Source organism: Penicillium pulvis (genome assembly GCF_028828015.1).
Source record: "Penicillium pulvis strain IBT 33274 chromosome Unknown contig_23_segment0_segment0, whole genome shotgun sequence".
NCBI classification, from domain to species: Eukaryota; Fungi; Ascomycota; class Eurotiomycetes; order Eurotiales; family Aspergillaceae; genus Penicillium; species Penicillium pulvis.
In genome coordinates, this window is record NW_026643075.1 from 3249910 (window position 1) to 3268182 (window position 18273).

Sequence of the window (18273 nt, forward strand, 5' to 3'; positions counted from 1 at the left end):
TCGATCCCCAATTCCACTTTAAAGTTTTATTCGCCTACTTGAATCCGAGTGGCTCGCCTTCTGAGACCTAATATGCAGATGGATTCCTCAGAAAAGCAAGCCAAGTTGCCACGGCGTAAGGCGCTGCAGTGACCAAGGTGGCTGATACGAGAATCTAAAATCCACTTCCAAGGAAGAACCGAGAATATGAAGAATCCTAGTCGCCCGGATCGAGGAGCCGGAGAATATCTGTGTCTCATTGTGGCGCAAACCCACACATGGCCATGCGATTGACAGTTTGACAGCTCGAGGATCACAGTTCGCAGTTCGCAGTTCGCACATACTTTTGGACTGATCTTCTTTTGAGATATATCCAGCAAACTCAACTTTCCCCCACTTTTGCGCATGGCGGACGCCAAATTTAGTGCGGACCACTGATACGAGGAAGCTAAGAACAAGAAAGGCACACAACAAAAGCAGTCCAATGAACCGACAGGCTGTGGTACGCTGTCGCTTCCACATTGGCGTGTTTGTCAAATGTCAGCAAACCCTGGATCAAATTGATCTATCGGGTTCCACATGCTATGCCACCGGTCACCAAACCCATGGATCAGGGAAAAGAAATCCCCGTGAGCCACCGGATGGTCAGTGCCCGTTTAGGGCGATAGATCGATCTGGGGCCCGCTTTGAGGAACCTGGCGAATGAAATCCACTGGAGCTAGCCGATGGTAAAACGACCCAGATTTTCAGAATCCAGGGTCACACGCAAGACTGACCGAGGTACCGTGCGGCTCCCTGGGACCTGATTCTCAGAGAAGTAAAATTGAAATGCAGACAAACCGGATTCTCGTATGAGGCGCTACGCGCTAAAGACAGGACTTTGTGACTGATCGTCAACGCCAGTCACTTGCATACCCGGATGAACAGTGCAGATGACACAGCCCTTCTCCATATGGAGGATGCGTGTTTTCGGCCCTATCTCCACACGTGGGGCTGTGGGCAATTGATCCAACATCTTTTGTGACCCCAACTGCCCGGTGTCAGCTGAAGTTCAATCTGTACGGCGGGGCCGGTCACCCCGTAGCCACTTTTCCTCTCTCATCGGAGCAGAAAACAATCGCAATCTAATGAATTAATAAATTTGAGTTCGCGGGATCATAACAATTACATTATCGTCCACTGGGGGCGGCCCCCGAGGTGGTCTCTGTGACTAGAGCTTCCGGGTCTAACTCATACCTGCTTAGGTGCCTTGGGGTCGGTGCCAGCTTGATCTCTGATACGCCACGATAACACAAGGGGCCCCATCGTTCTTTTCCCGCTACGATCCGATCTAGATCACAGCAAATGGCGAAACCGGCTAAAACGCAAGCCTCGCTTCCAAATTCCAGCAGGGGTCAGAGGCCTCATCTTTGCGCTGGGTCATATTGATTAATCTGAAATTTTTTCTATTCTCCTGATTTTTAATCATTTTTCTGTTGCCCTCGGTTTTAGACCGATCCACACTACTATATCGCGCCACGCGAATTGGCTATGGAGACGACAGATGGAGACAATTCTCGGCGATGTGTAGCGTCGGGTGGGCCTAGCCGTCGTCTTCTAGATCGGATAATGGATCCCACTTCCTCGCCTACGAAGCCAATTAATTGTCCGGTGCCATGCGGGCTTGCGAGTACTGCGCTGGCCTTGGTGTATTGCGCCCAATACTTACTTTTTGCCTGGACTAGTTTGCCTAATACTTTAAGGTTCCCATCGCCTGCAGACCAAGGAATCTCCCACTTACGTACACTCTTGTGACTGTCGCTTGATTTATTTATATTCATTCCTGATCCCTATGACCTCGATGTCTTGTTTGATTTCATAACTCAAGTCAATCAACGACTCCACTTTTCTTCCCCGTTCTGGCTACCTTACACAGCTTGTCTCCGGGCTATAGCCCAGCTGCCTAAAAGTAGACCTCAACATGTCGGATGCGGGCAACGAAGACACCATGGTTCACGTCTCCTACCTGGGAGGATACATCTTCCTCTCATATGTTATCAGCTCTATGGGATGTGCGACCACGTTGGAGCTTCTTCACCGCAGAACGTCCAGATCGGGCTTCTACAACTGGTATGGACACGTTCAGTGACTGACGCGATTCAACGCACTGACCCATTCCACCACAGGTACCTACTCCTCACTTCTTCTATTACCATGGGTGGTATAGGTATTTGGTGCATGCACTTTATCGGCAACCGCGCTATCGTCCTCGGCAATGGAGCCGCAAATATACAAATTCTATACAACGTCGCGTTCACTGGAACATCGTTTGTGCTGCCCGTGGTCGTGCTCCTCGCCGCATTCTACTCTGTCGGCGTCCAGGAGAAGGCTGGCTACATACGCATATTGATAGGAGGCTTACTTACTGGTAGCTCCGTGTGCGGAATGCATTATGTTGGACAGTTGGGTATTTCAAACTACAAGAGCTCATATCATGTTGCAAATGTCGTCGGATCGGCTATCATCGCTGTTTTCTCGAGTACCGCTGCGCTGGGAATTTTCTTTCGATGGAGAGCTACTTGGACTGATAGTTGGTGGCGGCGCGGGATCTGTGCCTGTCTGCTTGCCGGTGCTGTATCAGGCATGCACTGGACAGCAGCTGTTGGAACGACTTATCGTGAGCGAGATGAGACTATGAAGAATGGGTCGCAATTGTCTCGAAGTCAGGTGGTCATCGTCTGCTCTGTCCTGGTCAGTATCTCTTTATCCTTTCGATCGATGCACAGAACTGACCGTCCTTTAGGCTTGTGTCTCTTGTGTGATTCTGTCTGCTTGCGCCGTTGTCTCTGGTGGCAATCGCCGACGATCGACCACTCGCGCACATCAGCTCGTTCTTGCCTGCGCTTACTTCGACCCATCTGGGCGAGTCATGGTTACACCACAGGCTCTGCTACCAACGAAAAAGATCGTTGATCACTATATTGGACGGACATTCCAAGATGATGATCTCACTCGCACTCATCCTACTTTCCTATGGGCCTTTAGGGCAAGCCGCAATTGGCCCGTGGTCAAAGATATGATCCCCTTCATGCGAAATCGTCTCGAATCCGAACAGGCCGCCATCCAGAAACATGTCTTGTCACGAGGAGTGGTTAACGATAAGGATACCGAGTTGCAGACGGATTTCGATACATTATTCAAGCAGCTTTTCTGTGTTTCGGCGCAGGAGCTGTCGAATGACTTGCGACTACCTCTTCACGAACTTGGAACCTTGTACGATGACGTTCTGGCAACTGCTATCCCTGTCTCTCGATTATCCAAAGCGATGGGTCGCTCGTCACTACGAACCGGCAAGGGTCAATTAATGTTCAGTGTCCGGCAGCTCCAAAAGCACGAAGCGGCTCGCATGTCTTCGCTTGGTTTCCGATTCGCTACTATCGAGAACATCACCTCGACTCTCTCGCGCCGCATTCATGTCCCAGAACCGAGTCTGAGGGAACACCTCCGTGATATGCGGGATTATGCCACCACCAACCGTGGCTTCTCAGAAGGTGTACACTTGACTGCATTTGTGATGCGTCCTACCGTCAGCGACCATTTCGAGATTCTCACCACCAAAGGCACAGGAAACCCGCTTCCATCCTCAACCCTCCCAATGCTCCGACTACAGGTCGCACACCTCGACCTGATTTCCCATATGGAAGGCTGGTCCATGAACACTTGCTTGAAATACCTCAAATCCGACCCCGCCATGCAAACAGACCGCAACCTCGACGAGTTCCGTCAACATCTTGTTAACGGTATAACCTCTCTATCCAAAACCTTTTCCGAAGAAATGCGCGCAGCAGCCACCTTCTCCGCACGCCCTCTCCTTGCCCCATGCCGCAAAACAACTCGCACCTCCGAAGAAGCCCTGCCGCAATCCCCACGGCAATGCACAATCCTCACATTCTGTGTCGTCGGCACATTAAATACCCAAATTCCCAATTCAGACTTCACATTTACCCCCTTCCGCCTCTTCCGCGTCCAACAACAAGTAAACGACAATGTTGCCGACAGAGATGGCTTCTCTCGCGAACTTAGCCAGGAGCTATTCTGTACAGATGTCCGTTCCGGCTCTACAGCCTCGGACTCTGACAAACTATCCGCCACCCGCTCTGCCATTATCCGCCTCTGGCATTCGCGGAAACATAGCTTCGGCAGTGCACTACACTCGAGTATTTCGCAGGAAGATCTCTTCGAGGCTGGTATCACTACGACTGCGCTAGGAGATATTACCGTGCAGAAAGAGGTGCGCGTGGATGTCACACGGTTGAATGAGAATGCAGCGAAGAACCCGGTGGTCCAGCATGATGCTATCATTGCGGCTGGTGATAATGCGTTGACGCCTATCACTTACGTCGACGAATTGTATAGTCTTTGCTATGCGCCTGGAATTCGCTTGCGATCAGATGGGTCGTTCAACCCTACTCCCAAATCCGATTTATAATTGACTCTCCCTTTATTTTTCTTTTTGTTGGGTTGGATTGGCGCTTGGAGCAAAGAACACGAAAATAGTGTCAGATGTTCTTCATATTTGTATATATCGTTGCTTCCTTTTTTTGGCTCTTTGACAGAGACCACTGTATATAATCGCCGTGTAAAAAGACAAAAAAGACTATTATTTTATATCTTGCGATCATAGTATCTCCAATCAACCATGAGAGTCCTATCAGCCTTGGAAAACTCCAGTAAGAATCAGATCATCGTAAAAAGTGATAACAAAGAAAAAAACCCAATCGCTCTACAATGCAACTCAAGCATAAACGAATCATATGCAAGACTCGTAACGCGAGATAATCCCACAATTGAACCAAACAAACGTCTAAACCAAAATCTCAAGTCTCATTAGGATCAGCCTTCTCCAAAAAGGAAGGATCCATCTCAATCCGCCTCTCAAACTTAGTCCACCAATCCCGGAAGCTCTTCAAGGGCACAACATCCCGTCCCTTATCCGACTCCGCAAAGCTCGCAAGGAAATTAAACGCACTCCCAATAATCCGCTGCGCAAGCACCTTAGTAGAGATCTGCTTCTGCGCCGAACCAACCGCAGACTCATTCTCCAGCGCCGCAAGCTGCGGCGCAATATTTTGTACTGGCTCAATTGAGATACCGAGTGTCATGACACCAGTCACGGTACCGCCCTCATCGAGCATTTCATCTTCTTCTTCATCTTCAGAGCGAGCATTGGGATTCTTGCTGGCTGGTGACGACTGGACTTTGAATATACCAGAAGGCTTCTCATTTGCTAATGCGCCGATGAAGCGGAAATCGGTGGGGGAGCCGGTTGCTGGGTCGGGGAGTTGGGCGTAGATTGCGGCGCCGGTGTTTGGTGGTAGGACTGTGCCTGGGAGGAAGAAGATGACTATTTCATTGAATGGGGGGCTCATTGGGATTGTGAATGCGAATTTGGTGGCTTGCCCGTTTGGTTGGGGGTCTATTGCGACGATGTCCGTTTGGCAGGGACGGCCTGGAATGACGACGGAGAACATTGTGGGTGGTTTGCCAGCTTGAGCTGCAGCTTGAGTTTTGGCGTTGAGGGATTGGGATTTGAGGAAAGGTGTTTGCGCTGTTCTTTGTAGCTTTTTCGTCGCTTTGTTCCAGCGGATTCTAAGATTCTCCAAGCTCATGAGTGACATAATACCCTTATCGCGGGCGATAAGGGCTTGGCGTCCCCCTCCATCGCGGGACATGATCGTGAAGCTTATTGTTTCTTATACGATCGTCACGATGGGCAAGTCTAATCTGGAGCTGATTTGTGAATGCGACAAGTACTGATTCTCCATCCATTCCTTATTTTCTTGGTATCTAATGGCTTCGCTAGCTTCCCTTACTATACGGATAACCGTGTTGCGTACACGGAGAATCTAAAGAACTATCATGAGTTCCGAGTCAATGGGTACGATGCTATTCTGGGTTACATCTTGAACTCGGTGGTTGAGAAGTTTCCTTGGTCATCGGAGTACTGGGTGGTTGACTCTGCCGCAAAGACCGTAACTTTGGCTACGCCAGCAGACGCAACTCCGGAGTACCGCAGTAAATTGGTCGGAGACAGCATTCTCGAGGCCGTAAAGCTCGGTGCGTTTGAAGTACTGAAGGGATGGCGGAACGAGAAATACCCCGTCTACGGACCAGGTGGTGAGTTTCTCCTCGACATGGAGCGCTGTGCCTCTCCGCTCTTCGGCATCGTGAGCTACGGTGCTCACATGACCGGCTACGTGGATGATGCCGATGGCCTCAAGTTGTGGGTTCCCCGACGAGCGAAGAACAAGCAAACATACCCTAGCATGTTGGACAACACAGTTGCTGGCGGTATGTGCACCAACGAGAAGCCGTTTGAGTGTATTGTTCGTGAAGCCATGGAGGAAGCCTCCCTCCCTGAGGACGTAGTGCGTGCGTCTATCATCCCAGTGGGCTGTGTGACTTACAGCCACATCCGGGATGCGCGAGCTGGTGGCGAGACTGGCCTCAGTCAGCCGGAAGTCGAGTATGTTTATGATCTGAAGCTCGATGCGTCGGTTATTCCGCGGCCGGGGGACAACGAAGTGGAAGAGTTCAAGCTTTGGACGGTGCAAGAGGTGAAAGATGCGTTGGCACGGGGCGAATTCAAGCCGAACTGTGCTGTCGTCATGATTGATTTCTTTATTCGACGTGGTATTCTCACCGCTGAGAATGAGCCGGATTACCTGGATATATTGTCTCGCCTTCACCGTCGCTTGGAGTACCCGACGGCCTCTCATTGCTAGATATCGAATTGTATATGGCGCCTTTAGAGGTCATTTGCATCCTTGCATATATTGGAGCGACCACAAGGCAAATAGACAAGGCAAATATCGAATTTTTATCCACATACAGTATTGTCCCCAAAATCCCAACGCTCCATTCGCAACTGCTCGCCAGGGCAGTGCCCAGAGCCATCCCTAATTGGCTGAGTACTTTCTGTTCGAGGCAGATATCCGAGCGATTGCACATATTGATAGCAGGGGGGTTCATATTACTCGAGGCTGATGAGGCGCTGGCGGGCAGCCTCGGCGCCTACAAGGCTGACTAGAAGCACCAATTGTTGGAACTGCTCCCGATCTCATATAGGTCCCCCTGAGTATTTAAACTCCCAAAATCGGAATCCTTGAAGCCATCATTCCTTGTATAACCTGATAAGCGCATTTCAAATATATATTTTTCACTTGCAAAATGTCCACTGAGCATTTGAGCCAGGTCTTAGATCGGTTATCCTTGAACATGACTGGGTCTGACTGCCTGCGATTCACTCCCCACGAGGAAGAATCATGGCTCGAAGATAAGTTTTCTCAAGTTCCACAATATCTTTATCGCGTCTCAGTCCACAACAAGTCGGATGGCGAGACCACTAAGATCTGGGCGAAATCCAAGGACGCCAAAAAAGCCAATCCGGGCCGAGAGATAAACATTCTGGACGGCGATCGAACAGAGATGGCAGATATGCTTAGCAGACACCTTTGGTGGGAGGGTGGTAGTCCAAGCAACCTCCTCTCATGGACAAGCTCACTGCTCTTCGCTTTACAATATGTGTTTTATCGTCACCATAGAGACCATGTTGCTCTTGAAGATATCACTCTTTTCATCGTCAACACGACCACGTTTCAAAGAGGGGCATTTGTGCAAGATTTGGACCTCATCTCCATTTTTAGCAGGTTTAGTTATAGTTTACGCAGTATGGAAAGACTGCGAACCGAGAGAACCGGTGACTTCTCTAAACGTTTCTACTTCGGAGAATACCTTTCACAAGGCGCACTGAAGATTGAGGGGAAATGCAGTTCCGCTACTGGCAAAGAAATCATTGACAAGGGTTTATTCTTTCTGAGACCGGAGCTCAATGATTCCTGGAAGCATGATCTGGGGTGGGCAAACAGGGTGCTAAAACTGCGAAAATGTTTCGCTCATGAACCTGGACACGAAAGTAAAGAAGACCTTGAGCTGCAAGTTGCCCTCGCATTTGGAATTGGAAGCTTGTTCGGCTCAGACTGGGAACCGCCTATTGCGGCCAGTTTACTGGGGCTGAGACGCCGTTCAGCGAGAGATGTTGATGCCATCTGCAAGGCATCCATAAAGCTTGCTGCCGGTAAGACCGAAACCCCAGCCATCATATTCATTGTAATGACATTTCTAGGATGGGATATTATCTACTTCAGGTCAAATGCAGACTTACGCGCTTTGCCAGAAGTACAGCAGTTTGAAACTATAATGCTGGCACTGGTTGGACCTTTTCACATTCGATATATGCTTGGTGAGGCCACAACAGTCTATTATCTGCCTTCAAGATAAATGCATACTAACCATGGAACTCAAGACCAAATAAGAACAGCATCGTTGAGCCTTACCCGCGCTCTCAATCATCATACTGCTCTGCTTGGGACTGAGGCTCTCTCAGCCAACGACACGCAGCCTTCTCGAAAGATGATAGGGGAATACCTTGACGCCATAGCAAGAATAAATTGCGCTCTACTGGACGGCTTTCCAAGATTGAAATAATGACTCTTGGGTGTCGATTAGCGTCTCCGTCTTTGCTCTCCAGAATTTTATATAGAGTTGGAATGAAGATCGATTTTATTGGCGATCATCTATTGGTATACCCAAATAAAAATGCAAATAACGCCAGCGCTGCACAACCCAACAAAAATGACCTGCCCAGATCAAGTACACCCCGAACTTTTGTCCACAAACTGAACTCATCTATTTCTTAAGAAGCAGGTAGACATGGTCGATCTTCAGAGGAGCAAGCTTCTTGTAGGGACCCTCCAGATAGAGCAGCAAACCACCGAATGACACAAAGACAGCCCTGGACTTGAATTAGTATATGCTCCGGACAAAATTTGATAGGCGCAAAAAAAGCGCTGGGTCAGCCTACATGGTATCCTTGATAGAACCCTCCTCGAAACGGTACACCTTGCCGTGGCAAACGTAATCGTAGTCATTGGCAAGAGTCTGCTCGCCCATGCTGACCTCTCTCCAGCTCGCACGGGTATCCTCCTTGCCATCGAGAGACAGAGTCGAGGCCAGCGCCATGGAGAGCGACTCGCCAACGGCGCACGGGTAGAGCTCGGAGTTCACATCGAGGGTGAAGGTAATAGAAGCATCGCTCGAGGTACAGGTCAGACGAGAGACGCGATCGTATTTCTGAGCGTTGACACCGGTGACGGTGAACGAGTCTTCGAAGAGGAGTGGGTCGGACATGGTGAGATTGGACTGCGCGGTGGCGAGGGTTTCAGGAGCTAGTCAGGATTTAATACTTGGAGCAGGATATAGACACTGCAAAAACCCTTTTATTCTGGGTTTGCGGTGTGTATTTGTCGAGGAGAGTGGAGGAGAGGAATTAGAGGTGGAGATCGGAGTTTGAAGCAGCTCTTTTTTTTCTGCCGGTTTTGGTTCCCCGCCGATAAACCATTTCAAGATCGGAACCACATCAGGCCTCCTTGTCTGGCTTGTTTAGGATATTTGAACCTACAATATACGCCATGTCATTCCGCAAGCGGAATATCGGCTTGTCAGCTGGCGTTGACCGCGCTGCTATCCCCAATGCCTCCGCACAGCCAACTCCGCCCGAGTCTGTTCCAGGCATTCGCCCCTCACCCGATGACGGACGGCCAACTACCTCTACAGGAACACCTTCGCTAGATGGGCTTCTTGCTGGACACGCAGGTCTTCCTATGGGGAAGGTCCTATTGATCGAGGAAAACGGAACTACGGATTTTGCGGGTGCATTGTTGCGATACTACGCAGCTGAGGGCGTTGTCCAAGAACAAAAGATCCATGTGGTTGGCGTGCCAGAGCAATGGGGGCGAAGCTTGCCCGGTCTGATCGGGACAGCAGAGTCTTTAGAGAAGAGGTCAGACAAGCGCAAGGACGAGCGTATGAAAATTGCTTGGCGATATGAGCGACTGGGCGAATTTGGCGCTGGCATTGCCGGCTCCCGTGATGGTAAGCATATCGGCTGAGACGCGATGGAACATGATGCTGATGAACTACAGCCCCTACACCAACCGGAGACACCGATGCAGCTTCGAAGCAAGCGGCTTTCTGTCACGCATTTGATCTCACAAAACGTCTCGCCCACCCCTCCATTACCAATATGTCTTTCATTCCACTCGTGCCCTCGAGGGGCTCACCCTTCGTTGCCATTCTCAAACGACTACAAGACGCCGTTACATCTGCTGGTCCAAACACCATCCATCGCATCGTCATCCCCTCTTTGCTCAACCCCACAATGTATCCGCCCGACGCTTGTCAACCGGAGTATGTGCTGCAGTTCCTGCACTCCCTGAAAGCTTTGATGAGTGCGCACGCAACCCGCATCACAGCAATGATCACTCTTCCTTTATCACTGTTCCCCCGCTCATCCGGCCTCATCCGGTGGATCGAGCTTCTCAGCGATGGTGTTATTGAGCTTTGTCCCTTCCCCCACTCTGCTGATGCACTGGCGACTTCGGGAGCTGCCACATCTCAGGAGGAGCCTCCACAGGGCATGTTGAAGACACACCGTATTCCTGTTTTGCATGAACGTGGTGGTGGGAGTGACCAGAATGTGGGGCAAGATTGGGCGTTTAATTTGAGTCGTCGGCGATTTGAGATCAAGCCGTTCAGTTTGCCGCCGGCGGAAGGTGACAAGGAGGCACAAGAAGCGCCTGCATCCAGCGGAATGCCCAAGAAGGCAGACCTAGAATTCTGAAGCGGAAGCAATATTGCATAAGATCGGCTTATTCGTCTTCTTCAAAGTGACGATGAGTTCCGGGTTCCGCTAGCATATCCTCCATCTCGATTTGTTCAGACATGGCGGATCCTGAATTAGCCATTGTCCGGAGATAGCTTTGACCATATGAATCCAAGCCCGGCCGGACTGAAAATCCACCCAGACGAGTGCGAAAGCGACTACCTAAACAAGAGGAAGCTGCTAACCATACTGCTTGGTGTCAGTAACTGTCTGTCTTTCCGGTGGTCAAAGGGAGACAAAAGGGAGTCTGACCAACATATAGCAGCAATGGGGCAAAGAATACCAGGACCATGAGAAGAAGGAAGTTCATTGTGTAAGAAGTGCTTGAGGTTGGAGGCGTTGCGGACTTCGGAGATACTGCTCTCAAGTCGTGGAATTGACAGTGGAGACCGCCAACCCAAAACGGGTAAGCGCGGAGGAGCTGCTTCTTCAGAAAAATCTCGCTTCTTTTTTTCTTTCTTCCTCCACCTTCTCGAGTCTCTGGCTTTGCTTGTCAAATCCCAAGACTCGCTTTTTCTAATGGTAAGCTCTTCCTTTCCCCTCCCCTTCATACAAACCCTCTTGCATGATTATATAAATACAATCTGTCAATCCCCTGAAGCTCTTTTATAAAATTGAGCTATGTGACTGAGAAACGTACTGGAAAATGATTTCGCACACATCTTTTATCTTTGCCTCAACCCATCTTGTTGATGATCAATTGCTAATTTGAATGTGCAACAGAATACATGAAACAATATTTTCTTCAAAATGGACCAACCTACTCTTCCTATTCCGATCTCTTTCATTTCTGGTAGATACCTACTGTTCTCCATTGACGATGTCACATATTTGAGACGGGAATACAACACGTGTGGTGTCTTGATCGGGACTCTTCCACAAATTCCACAACAAAATGTGTTCTTGGGGTTGCCGCTCGAGTTGATGCCCGAGGAGGCGCGGCTGTTGGTGGACAAGGGTGTAGCTTGCATTGTAGACGAAGCCAAGGCACACAATGGCATGCAATCTCTCCTAGAGGAAGATCGCCGACAGTACCTACGAGAATTAGAATCCCAGGGCCTCCACGCCACACGCATCCTAGCGGAACGCAAGGACCAACAAAGAGACCAAAAGTTCAAAGAGAAAAGCGACAAGAAGGCAGCCATGGCCAGAGCAGCTGCTAAAGCTGGTGGTGGTGGTGATAAACACGATCCCCCCGCTACTCCAGCGAATGACAACCCAGCCTCGGTGGCCGACTTCTTCGATGATTCTGCCTCTGCAAAGGCATCTACCAGCACTGTGCCTGAGCAAATCTACGCTGTGACTCCCACAACATCCTACCCTCCACTTCCTCGGCCATCTACATCGTCCAATAATATTCTTGCACGGCCCGATGTCCCGCTCTCATACCCGCTGTTTGCTCATCTGCAGTCGCGTGGCTATTTCCTCTCGCCCGGCCTGCGTTTTGGATGCCAATATGTGGCGTACCCAGGTGACCCTCTCAGATTCCATTCGCATTTCCTCGTTGTCTCTGCCGAATGGGACCAGGAGATTGACCTGATGGATATTATTATTGGTGGCCGACTGGGTACTGGTGTCAAGAAGGGCTTCCTTCTCGGTGGACCTCAACTCTCAAGAGAGCAAGCCGAATCTGAGATTGAGCGCACTGGGAGTGTGCGTACATTCAGCATTGAATGGGCAGGCATGTAAACCCTCGGCACTGGGGGTTGATTTCCTTCAAGCTCACCGTTCCTCGATCCCGTGGTGAGTATCATCTTTATCTAGCCATCCCATGTGCTTGGCCAACGATTTGACTGCATACCACCCTATCACTATCTATGCCATATTCATCTCGGGCACAATGCAGGCAACTATCTGCCGCATCACCGCCCTCAAAGCAGTCGCTTATGCATCTGCTGAATACAAGCTACGCATACCGACTCTTTTGGCATAAGACTAAGTGTCGCCAACCTTATTATTAGGTCTTATGACAATAACATCAAGAGAAATATCTCGAATGGGCGTCTTGCGAAACAAATTCAAGACTCTTGCGGTCGGTCTTCGGACGAGTTGTCATCCCTTTCCTCCAATGGAGTCAAAGGGGAGAAAGAAAGCTACGTCAACATGATACCCCTACCAGGCATAGCTAAATAGCCCAACTTGGCTATCACTTGATAATACAACGCATTATCATTAGCCCTCATCAATGTTGTACAGCGGTTAATTATTCCAAAATTGCTCCAAGCCCAGCGTCGCTTCCCGGTGGCCTCGAGTTCTAGATAAGACTTCGTTCCACCGAATTCCGATTATACTTGAGGTGTCTCAATATACACACAAAGCATATGGCTTTATGTAGTATTTGGTCCGCTTAGAAATGAGCATGCGTGCAGGATTCGAGTCCATTTGTATATAACGTCCCTCAACACAACATGTACGCTCTGAAGCCCGATGACGCGAATCTCCAGGCACCAGTACACGAATAAGCCCTAGGCACCCGGTATAAAAGCAGTTCTACAGCCAATGAAAGAACTCTACTGACATTGCCTGTCATTTTTTAGTTTCAAAAAGCGCATGCAATGTTAACGGCTGAGCCATGAGCTATCTGCACGATCATTTTCACAGCCAATAGAGAGACACTATGAGCATTGCCTACCATTTTTCAGTTTCAGCGAAATCATATGCATGGACATGGGCTGTGAGCGCTGAGCCATGTAATATCAGCCCAACCATGCACACAGCCAATGACGAGACTCTGCGAGCATTGCCTGTCATTTTTTGGTTTCATTTCGACCAGAAATCTGGCAATGGGTGGATACTCTGAGCCATGAGGCAGCAGTCTGGTGATGCAAATGACCTACTACGTGATTGCGTAATCAAACCTCGTGGCTGCAAGTTACCAAACGCAATAGTATCTAATGCGATGTATGTACAAAGGATGGCAGGGTTTCCAAGGCAATACGTCACTCTCCCGCGGCCTGCATTGGAGTAGACTCAGAAGCTGGAGTAGTTTTCGGTATCACCAGAAGAGATCAGACCTCGAGGTGTGCCAATCACCGAATCGGCTATCATTATGAGTGTGGACATCAAATATGGCATGGAAAAAAACCAGAAAACTGGAGTCTGTGTAAAGCCTCTTGGCTCCAAGATTATCATCATCTCATGCTTAAATTATATGACAGGATCATAGATAATCAATGTTCCTCCATTTGAACTTCTTATTAGCCCTGTCCGTAGCCCGATTCTCAAACTGGCTACCATGAAGTTCGAAAATCAATGGCTTCGGTCCTTGCTGGCTCTGTTGGCCCTCAGCAGATTCCGACGGTGTCGAAGTCGGAAAAGGAACTGTAAACCGAAAGACAGAGTGTTCCTTGGGTATTGCTATAGCAGAAATGTCAGCTTCAATCACGAACAAATCAGGACATCGGTCTAAGACCGCAGATAAGTACTGACTCTTAACCTCATCCTTCTCTGTGACAACCTCAAACGTAAACTTCGTATCCCGCGCCACAATTCCCTTCACTCCAACCCGACTAGCGCATCGACTCCGCACAACCTCCACCTCCGCACCGTGGAAATCAGCACTGACAAGCTTCGCACCATGCGAAGCTGGCGTTATCAATCCACTCTTCCCCTCGATCTTGAGATCCAAAATCTCTTGCATGTAACCGACCCATAGCGCATGCAGTCCCTTGAAGATAGCGTGCTTGCATTCATCTTTAGGCAAGTCGTAGAGACCCGATGTGCGCTTTTCGCGCGCAGATAGAGATCGCGGGCGCTGGTGACGGATAAAATATTCTTTCTTGCGGAGACGATGGAGGCGGCGTCTGGATCGGTTGTCTGCGGCGGAGGGGGAAGTTGGGCGGAGGAAAAGTGGTTTTTGCTTAACGCGCTCGGTGAATTGTTGTTCTGCGGAGTCAGGGGAGTGGGCGCGGGCAAGGAGTGTGTGAGCTATGTGTTGCGCCTTTGGGGTGGGAGAGTCGGTCATTTTGTTGGTTTTGACCTGAGTGGTTGGAGGTGAAGGTTGCGGAGTTGGGGATTTTTTTTGATGTCACCCGCTGATAAGATATGAACTATGAGCAATAACACTCCTCCGTACCTCTGCTTTTTGACCTTTTTATTGGGCTGAATTTCGATTTCTATAATTCAAATCTATTTAAAGTCTTGCCAGTGGAGCATCTGAACGGAAAATACCAAGGCTTGAAGCGCTGATCTCAGATATGGACTTACAACCCGCCAGCTGCATGCACCGTTTGAATTCTTGATAGAGGATGTCGAGCATCAATTCCACTCCCTCTTGTCCATTATACTAGAGCATAGTTAGTATTCAATCTCCAGAAATAGGCCGTGTAACTTACTGCTAGTCCCCAAAGCATCGGACGACCAACCCAGCAACATTCAGCACCCAAAGCCAAAGCCTTGAACATATCGGTACCTGACCGAATGCCTCCATCGATGTGAATGCGGATTCGGCCTCGAGCAGCCTTCGCACAATCCGGAAGGACATCAATGGTTGCCGGCGTCTCATCAAGCTGTCGTCCACCATGATTACTGATAATCACACCCTCACATCCATACTCAATAGCCGTCTCCACATCTTCAGGCGTCAACACACCCTTAATCCAGATTTCCATCTTAGTAATACTGCGCAACCATGGAATCTCCACAGCCCAAGAATGCGAATCGTTATTGAACGAACTGAACCCATCATCGTGCGACTGTTGCTGAATCTGCTCTGATGTTTTTCCCATCATTGGATACGCCAGGCCAGCCGGAGGCAGAAACCCGCTCCGCCATTCGTTATACCGTACGCCCAGCACGGGACTGTCAGCCGTCAGAAAAATAGCCTTGCAACCAGCAGCCTCAGCACGACGAACGACTTGTTCCTCCTTCTCGCGATCCTTCATTGAGTAGAGCTGCATGACGTGATGAATGGGTCCTATCGCCTTTCCGGCGGCGGTGATCTGTTCCACCGTGTGATTGGCATAGGAAGAGATACCCATATTGACGCCGTACTTAGCACATGCTCTGCTTGTCGCTAGTTCGCCGTCTGGGTGTGCCATTGCCTGTAGCCCAGCGGGCGAGACACAAAGTGGGAAGGCGATGTCCCGACCAAACAGAGGGATCTTAGTGCTCACATTGGACACATCTTTCAGAACTCGGGGGAGAATTCGATACTTTTGGTACGCAGTTGAGTTCTCGCGAACTGTCACTTGGGTTGTTGCACCAGAGTTGAAGAAATCTATAGGCCAGTGCCCCTCATTAGTATTGCTCTATGCTCTCTTGGGAAGAATATGGTTCTTACCTCTAGTTGATATAGGGAGCTTCCTAGACCCTGCAGATTCAAGATCTGATATCGAAAGTATCTTTTCAAGCCCCATTGTTCTGAGTTGCCTGGGATTCGAGGAGGAAGGTGTGGAAATGGTGCGGGGGTACCTGAGATAGGCGCGGGGGCGTCTCCACCAGGGTCGCAGTAAGCAGACACAGCTATGCTAAGCTCTAAAGTTCCCAATCCATTATTGGGTACCTGAATGTTTGCTTGAGTATCTCCAGGGCTATGAACCAGGCGATACCCAGAAAGTTCTGAGCGCAGGCTCCCACCCTAGGCTCCGACACATACTATCCGCCCTGTCACTGTCGCAGACTCGGACTTTGTGCTTCCTAGCATCCCTTATCTACCATGTTCTTCGTCCATATCAGGGCTAGTGCCTTTCAGTATTACTTAGGCAACAGGCTTCATCTTGCGTAGTTCCTCTTCTTCCTTGCCGGTCTCCACAATAACATGTTTTTCGCTTGCTGTCCTTTCCTTGCTCATACACATGGCTCCCTTTGTACTCTCACAATGCAGCGTCGACGACGGCACCGCCCTGGCCGCCAATAGCATCCCCGCTTTCTGGGTCGACCCGCACTGGGTCCTAGCCTGGCGCCATCGAACCCTCGAGTACCACATTTCGCAGATAGCCCTACGCTTCCCCCGCAACCTGCTGAATAAACGGGAAGTCTTGCGACATCAGAGAGCAGTAGATCCAGAGACGGGTCGCATACTCGGCTACGCCCGATGGTGCCTGCCACCATCTTATGAGATGAATCCAGATGATGGCACGCCGATATGGCCTGAAGCCCAGGTCCCGGCGGTCGAGCCCGAGAGAGAGGCGGAGATTCGGCGGATGGCCGAGACTGTTGTTTGGGACCCAAACAACGATGCCGACGAGCTATTAGATCGTGTGAACGCGCTGGAGAAGGAAGTGACGCCGAAGACACCATATATAAGTCTGGAATACCTTGCTGTGCATCCGGACAACCAGCGTAAAGGAGTCGGGACGGCATTGGTGAAAAGCGGGATGGATCAAGCAGACAAGATGGGGTTAGACATTTTCGTCCACGCTTTGAGAGAGGGAGCTGAACTGTACAAACGAATGGGGTTTCGACTCATAGCAGAACTGGTCCAGGACGACTCTGCGTATGGTGGGAGTGGGGAGTATGGTGTGTATTTCTTCATCTATGAGCCTGGATCGAGGGCTGGTTCTGAATAATCCCTGGTCTTCAACGTAGATCATATTATCTTTCCACGCCTGGGCATTATAATGTCCACTCGCTAGTTTTGCAAAACTGTAAACACGCTTTCGGCCAGGGCCGTGATATCACTAACTTCGAAATCCTTCAAAGCTTTGAGAATGTCGTCAATGGTAGCTTGAGCAAGTCCCTCCTTGTTTCGGGCATAGATATCAATACCAGCAGGCGTGAAGAGAGTCTTGGCGAAATAGGTCACAACCCACTGGTTACCATCATCCGTATGGCCAAAGCCAAGAACTTCCCAATGAGAGCTTGCAATCATCAACCAGCCTTTACCACGCCAATCCCAAGCGCCTTGGTTACCTGATGATTATTAGTGAACTTCCCCTGATCATTTTCAATACTTCATGAACATACCTGCAGATGGCGTATCCACTCCATTAATCGATTTGATTTTCTCCGAATTAATGCCTTGGTATTTCACCAGGTCATCGATTTTCACCACACCCGAAGAATCGGCAGGGAGCGTTGTGTAGGTGATGTTGACGTTGCGTTTGTCCTTCCACATTGGAAGGGTGGAATGTGTTACATGCCAGGTCCCGGCGAGGAAATCATTTGTTGGTGGAACACATTTGTTTCCTTGGTTGGCATAGACTTTCGGCAGTCCGATCGTGAGTTTAGAAGCCATGGTTCAGGTTCATGTGTTGATGTTATGACCTTGGAGCTTGGAACCTTGGAAGTCAGCTTACCGCTTATATGACCGATAAGCGATAAGGCCATATTGAGTTTCCCCCTGGATTTCCATGACGTGCATGAGGCTTGTCTGGCATCTATTTCATAAGCTCAGTGGTAGTATAGTAGCAAACTGCACTGGGTGGAATGAAGTATGTTTCTCTCTAAAGAGAAGAGGCAGAACAATCCACCAGTGACTTCGAGGGCGAACCCGTGGAATATGGTGCAGCCTCAGGCAGGACTTTGCTGCTTGTAATCCGAAGTAGATTGCATCAAGTCCGGTCCAATTTGGCGCACACTTGATCAGTCAT

At 49.6% G+C, this 18273-nt stretch overlaps 12 protein-coding genes across 12 annotated transcripts; 6 read left to right on the plus strand and 6 right to left on the minus strand.

Annotated features, from left to right (window-relative positions):
* Nucleotides 1-1939: 1939 nt before the first annotated feature.
* On the plus strand, nucleotides 1940-4447 carry N7503_005493 (MHYT domain-containing protein; the record flags this gene model as incomplete). Its single annotated transcript, XM_057065040.1, has 3 exons — nucleotides 1940-2088; nucleotides 2145-2709; nucleotides 2762-4447. The coding sequence occupies 3 exons, from the start codon at nucleotides 1940-1942 to the stop codon at nucleotides 4445-4447; spliced, it is 2400 nt and encodes a 799-aa protein (XP_056922783.1).
* A 388-nt stretch (nucleotides 4448-4835) lies between these two features.
* Nucleotides 4836-5690, minus strand: N7503_005494 (OPI10 family protein; the record flags this gene model as incomplete). The annotated part of the gene is made up of 1 exon (XM_057065041.1): nucleotides 4836-5690. One exon carries the CDS (start codon nucleotides 5688-5690, stop codon nucleotides 4836-4838), a length of 855 nt encoding a protein of 284 aa, XP_056922784.1.
* Nucleotides 5691-5694: 4 nt separating this feature from the next.
* On the plus strand, nucleotides 5695-6743 carry N7503_005495 (thiamine pyrophosphokinase-related protein; the record flags this gene model as incomplete). The annotated part of the gene is made up of 2 exons (XM_057065042.1): nucleotides 5695-5768; nucleotides 5822-6743. Exons 1-2 carry the CDS (start codon nucleotides 5728-5730, stop codon nucleotides 6741-6743), a joined length of 963 nt encoding a protein of 320 aa, XP_056922785.1. The 5' UTR covers nucleotides 5695-5727.
* A 445-nt stretch (nucleotides 6744-7188) lies between these two features.
* On the plus strand, nucleotides 7189-8298 carry N7503_005496 (uncharacterized protein; the record flags this gene model as incomplete). The annotated part of the gene is made up of 1 exon (XM_057065043.1): nucleotides 7189-8298. One exon carries the CDS (start codon nucleotides 7189-7191, stop codon nucleotides 8296-8298), a length of 1110 nt encoding a protein of 369 aa, XP_056922786.1.
* Nucleotides 8299-8677: 379 nt separating this feature from the next.
* N7503_005497 (DNA-directed RNA polymerase core subunit RPB8) lies at nucleotides 8678-9323 on the minus strand. The gene is made up of 2 exons (XM_057065044.1): nucleotides 8882-9323; nucleotides 8678-8812 (listed from the first exon to the last, which is right to left on the minus strand). The coding sequence occupies exons 1-2, from the start codon at nucleotides 9205-9207 to the stop codon at nucleotides 8707-8709; spliced, it is 432 nt and encodes a 143-aa protein (XP_056922787.1). The 5' UTR covers nucleotides 9208-9323; the 3' UTR covers nucleotides 8678-8706.
* Nucleotides 9324-9488: 165 nt separating this feature from the next.
* N7503_005498 (elongator complex protein 4) lies at nucleotides 9489-10699 on the plus strand (the record flags this gene model as incomplete). The annotated part of the gene is made up of 2 exons (XM_057065045.1): nucleotides 9489-9951; nucleotides 10002-10699. 2 exons carry the CDS (start codon nucleotides 9489-9491, stop codon nucleotides 10697-10699), a joined length of 1161 nt encoding a protein of 386 aa, XP_056922788.1.
* A 28-nt stretch (nucleotides 10700-10727) lies between these two features.
* On the minus strand, nucleotides 10728-11051 carry N7503_005499 (uncharacterized protein; the record flags this gene model as incomplete). Its single annotated transcript, XM_057065046.1, has 2 exons — nucleotides 10728-10930; nucleotides 10994-11051. 2 exons carry the CDS (start codon nucleotides 11049-11051, stop codon nucleotides 10728-10730), a joined length of 261 nt encoding a protein of 86 aa, XP_056922789.1.
* A 440-nt stretch (nucleotides 11052-11491) lies between these two features.
* Nucleotides 11492-12430, plus strand: N7503_005500 (tRNA splicing endonuclease subunit SEN34; the record flags this gene model as incomplete). The annotated part of the gene is made up of 1 exon (XM_057065047.1): nucleotides 11492-12430. The coding sequence occupies one exon, from the start codon at nucleotides 11492-11494 to the stop codon at nucleotides 12428-12430; it is 939 nt and encodes a 312-aa protein (XP_056922790.1).
* A 1471-nt stretch (nucleotides 12431-13901) lies between these two features.
* On the minus strand, nucleotides 13902-14705 carry N7503_005501 (RNase P/RNase MRP complex subunit; the record flags this gene model as incomplete). Its single annotated transcript, XM_057065048.1, has 2 exons — nucleotides 13902-14098; nucleotides 14171-14705. The coding sequence occupies 2 exons, from the start codon at nucleotides 14703-14705 to the stop codon at nucleotides 13902-13904; spliced, it is 732 nt and encodes a 243-aa protein (XP_056922791.1).
* A 168-nt stretch (nucleotides 14706-14873) lies between these two features.
* N7503_005502 (alpha-hydroxy acid oxidase) lies at nucleotides 14874-16098 on the minus strand (the record flags this gene model as incomplete). The annotated part of the gene is made up of 3 exons (XM_057065049.1): nucleotides 14874-15026; nucleotides 15076-15959; nucleotides 16023-16098. The coding sequence occupies 3 exons, from the start codon at nucleotides 16096-16098 to the stop codon at nucleotides 14874-14876; spliced, it is 1113 nt and encodes a 370-aa protein (XP_056922792.1).
* Nucleotides 16099-16536: 438 nt separating this feature from the next.
* N7503_005503 (GNAT family N-acetyltransferase) lies at nucleotides 16537-17250 on the plus strand (the record flags this gene model as incomplete). Its single annotated transcript, XM_057065050.1, has 1 exon — nucleotides 16537-17250. One exon carries the CDS (start codon nucleotides 16537-16539, stop codon nucleotides 17248-17250), a length of 714 nt encoding a protein of 237 aa, XP_056922793.1.
* A 62-nt stretch (nucleotides 17251-17312) lies between these two features.
* Nucleotides 17313-17918, minus strand: N7503_005504 (uncharacterized protein; the record flags this gene model as incomplete). The annotated part of the gene is made up of 2 exons (XM_057065051.1): nucleotides 17313-17593; nucleotides 17648-17918. 2 exons carry the CDS (start codon nucleotides 17916-17918, stop codon nucleotides 17313-17315), a joined length of 552 nt encoding a protein of 183 aa, XP_056922794.1.
* Between the last annotated feature and the right edge of the window lie 355 nt (nucleotides 17919-18273).

Excerpts from the sequence above, each read along its gene's own strand:
- N7503_005497 (XM_057065044.1), bottom strand. The coding sequence starts at position 9,207 with ATGTCCGACCCACTCCTCTTCGAAGACTCGTTCACCGTCACCGGTGTC. Across the intron at positions 8,813-8,881 it reads GGTTCTATCAAGGATACCAT|GGCTGTCTTTGTGTCATTCG; the intron begins GTAGGCTGACCC and ends ATTCAAGTCCAG.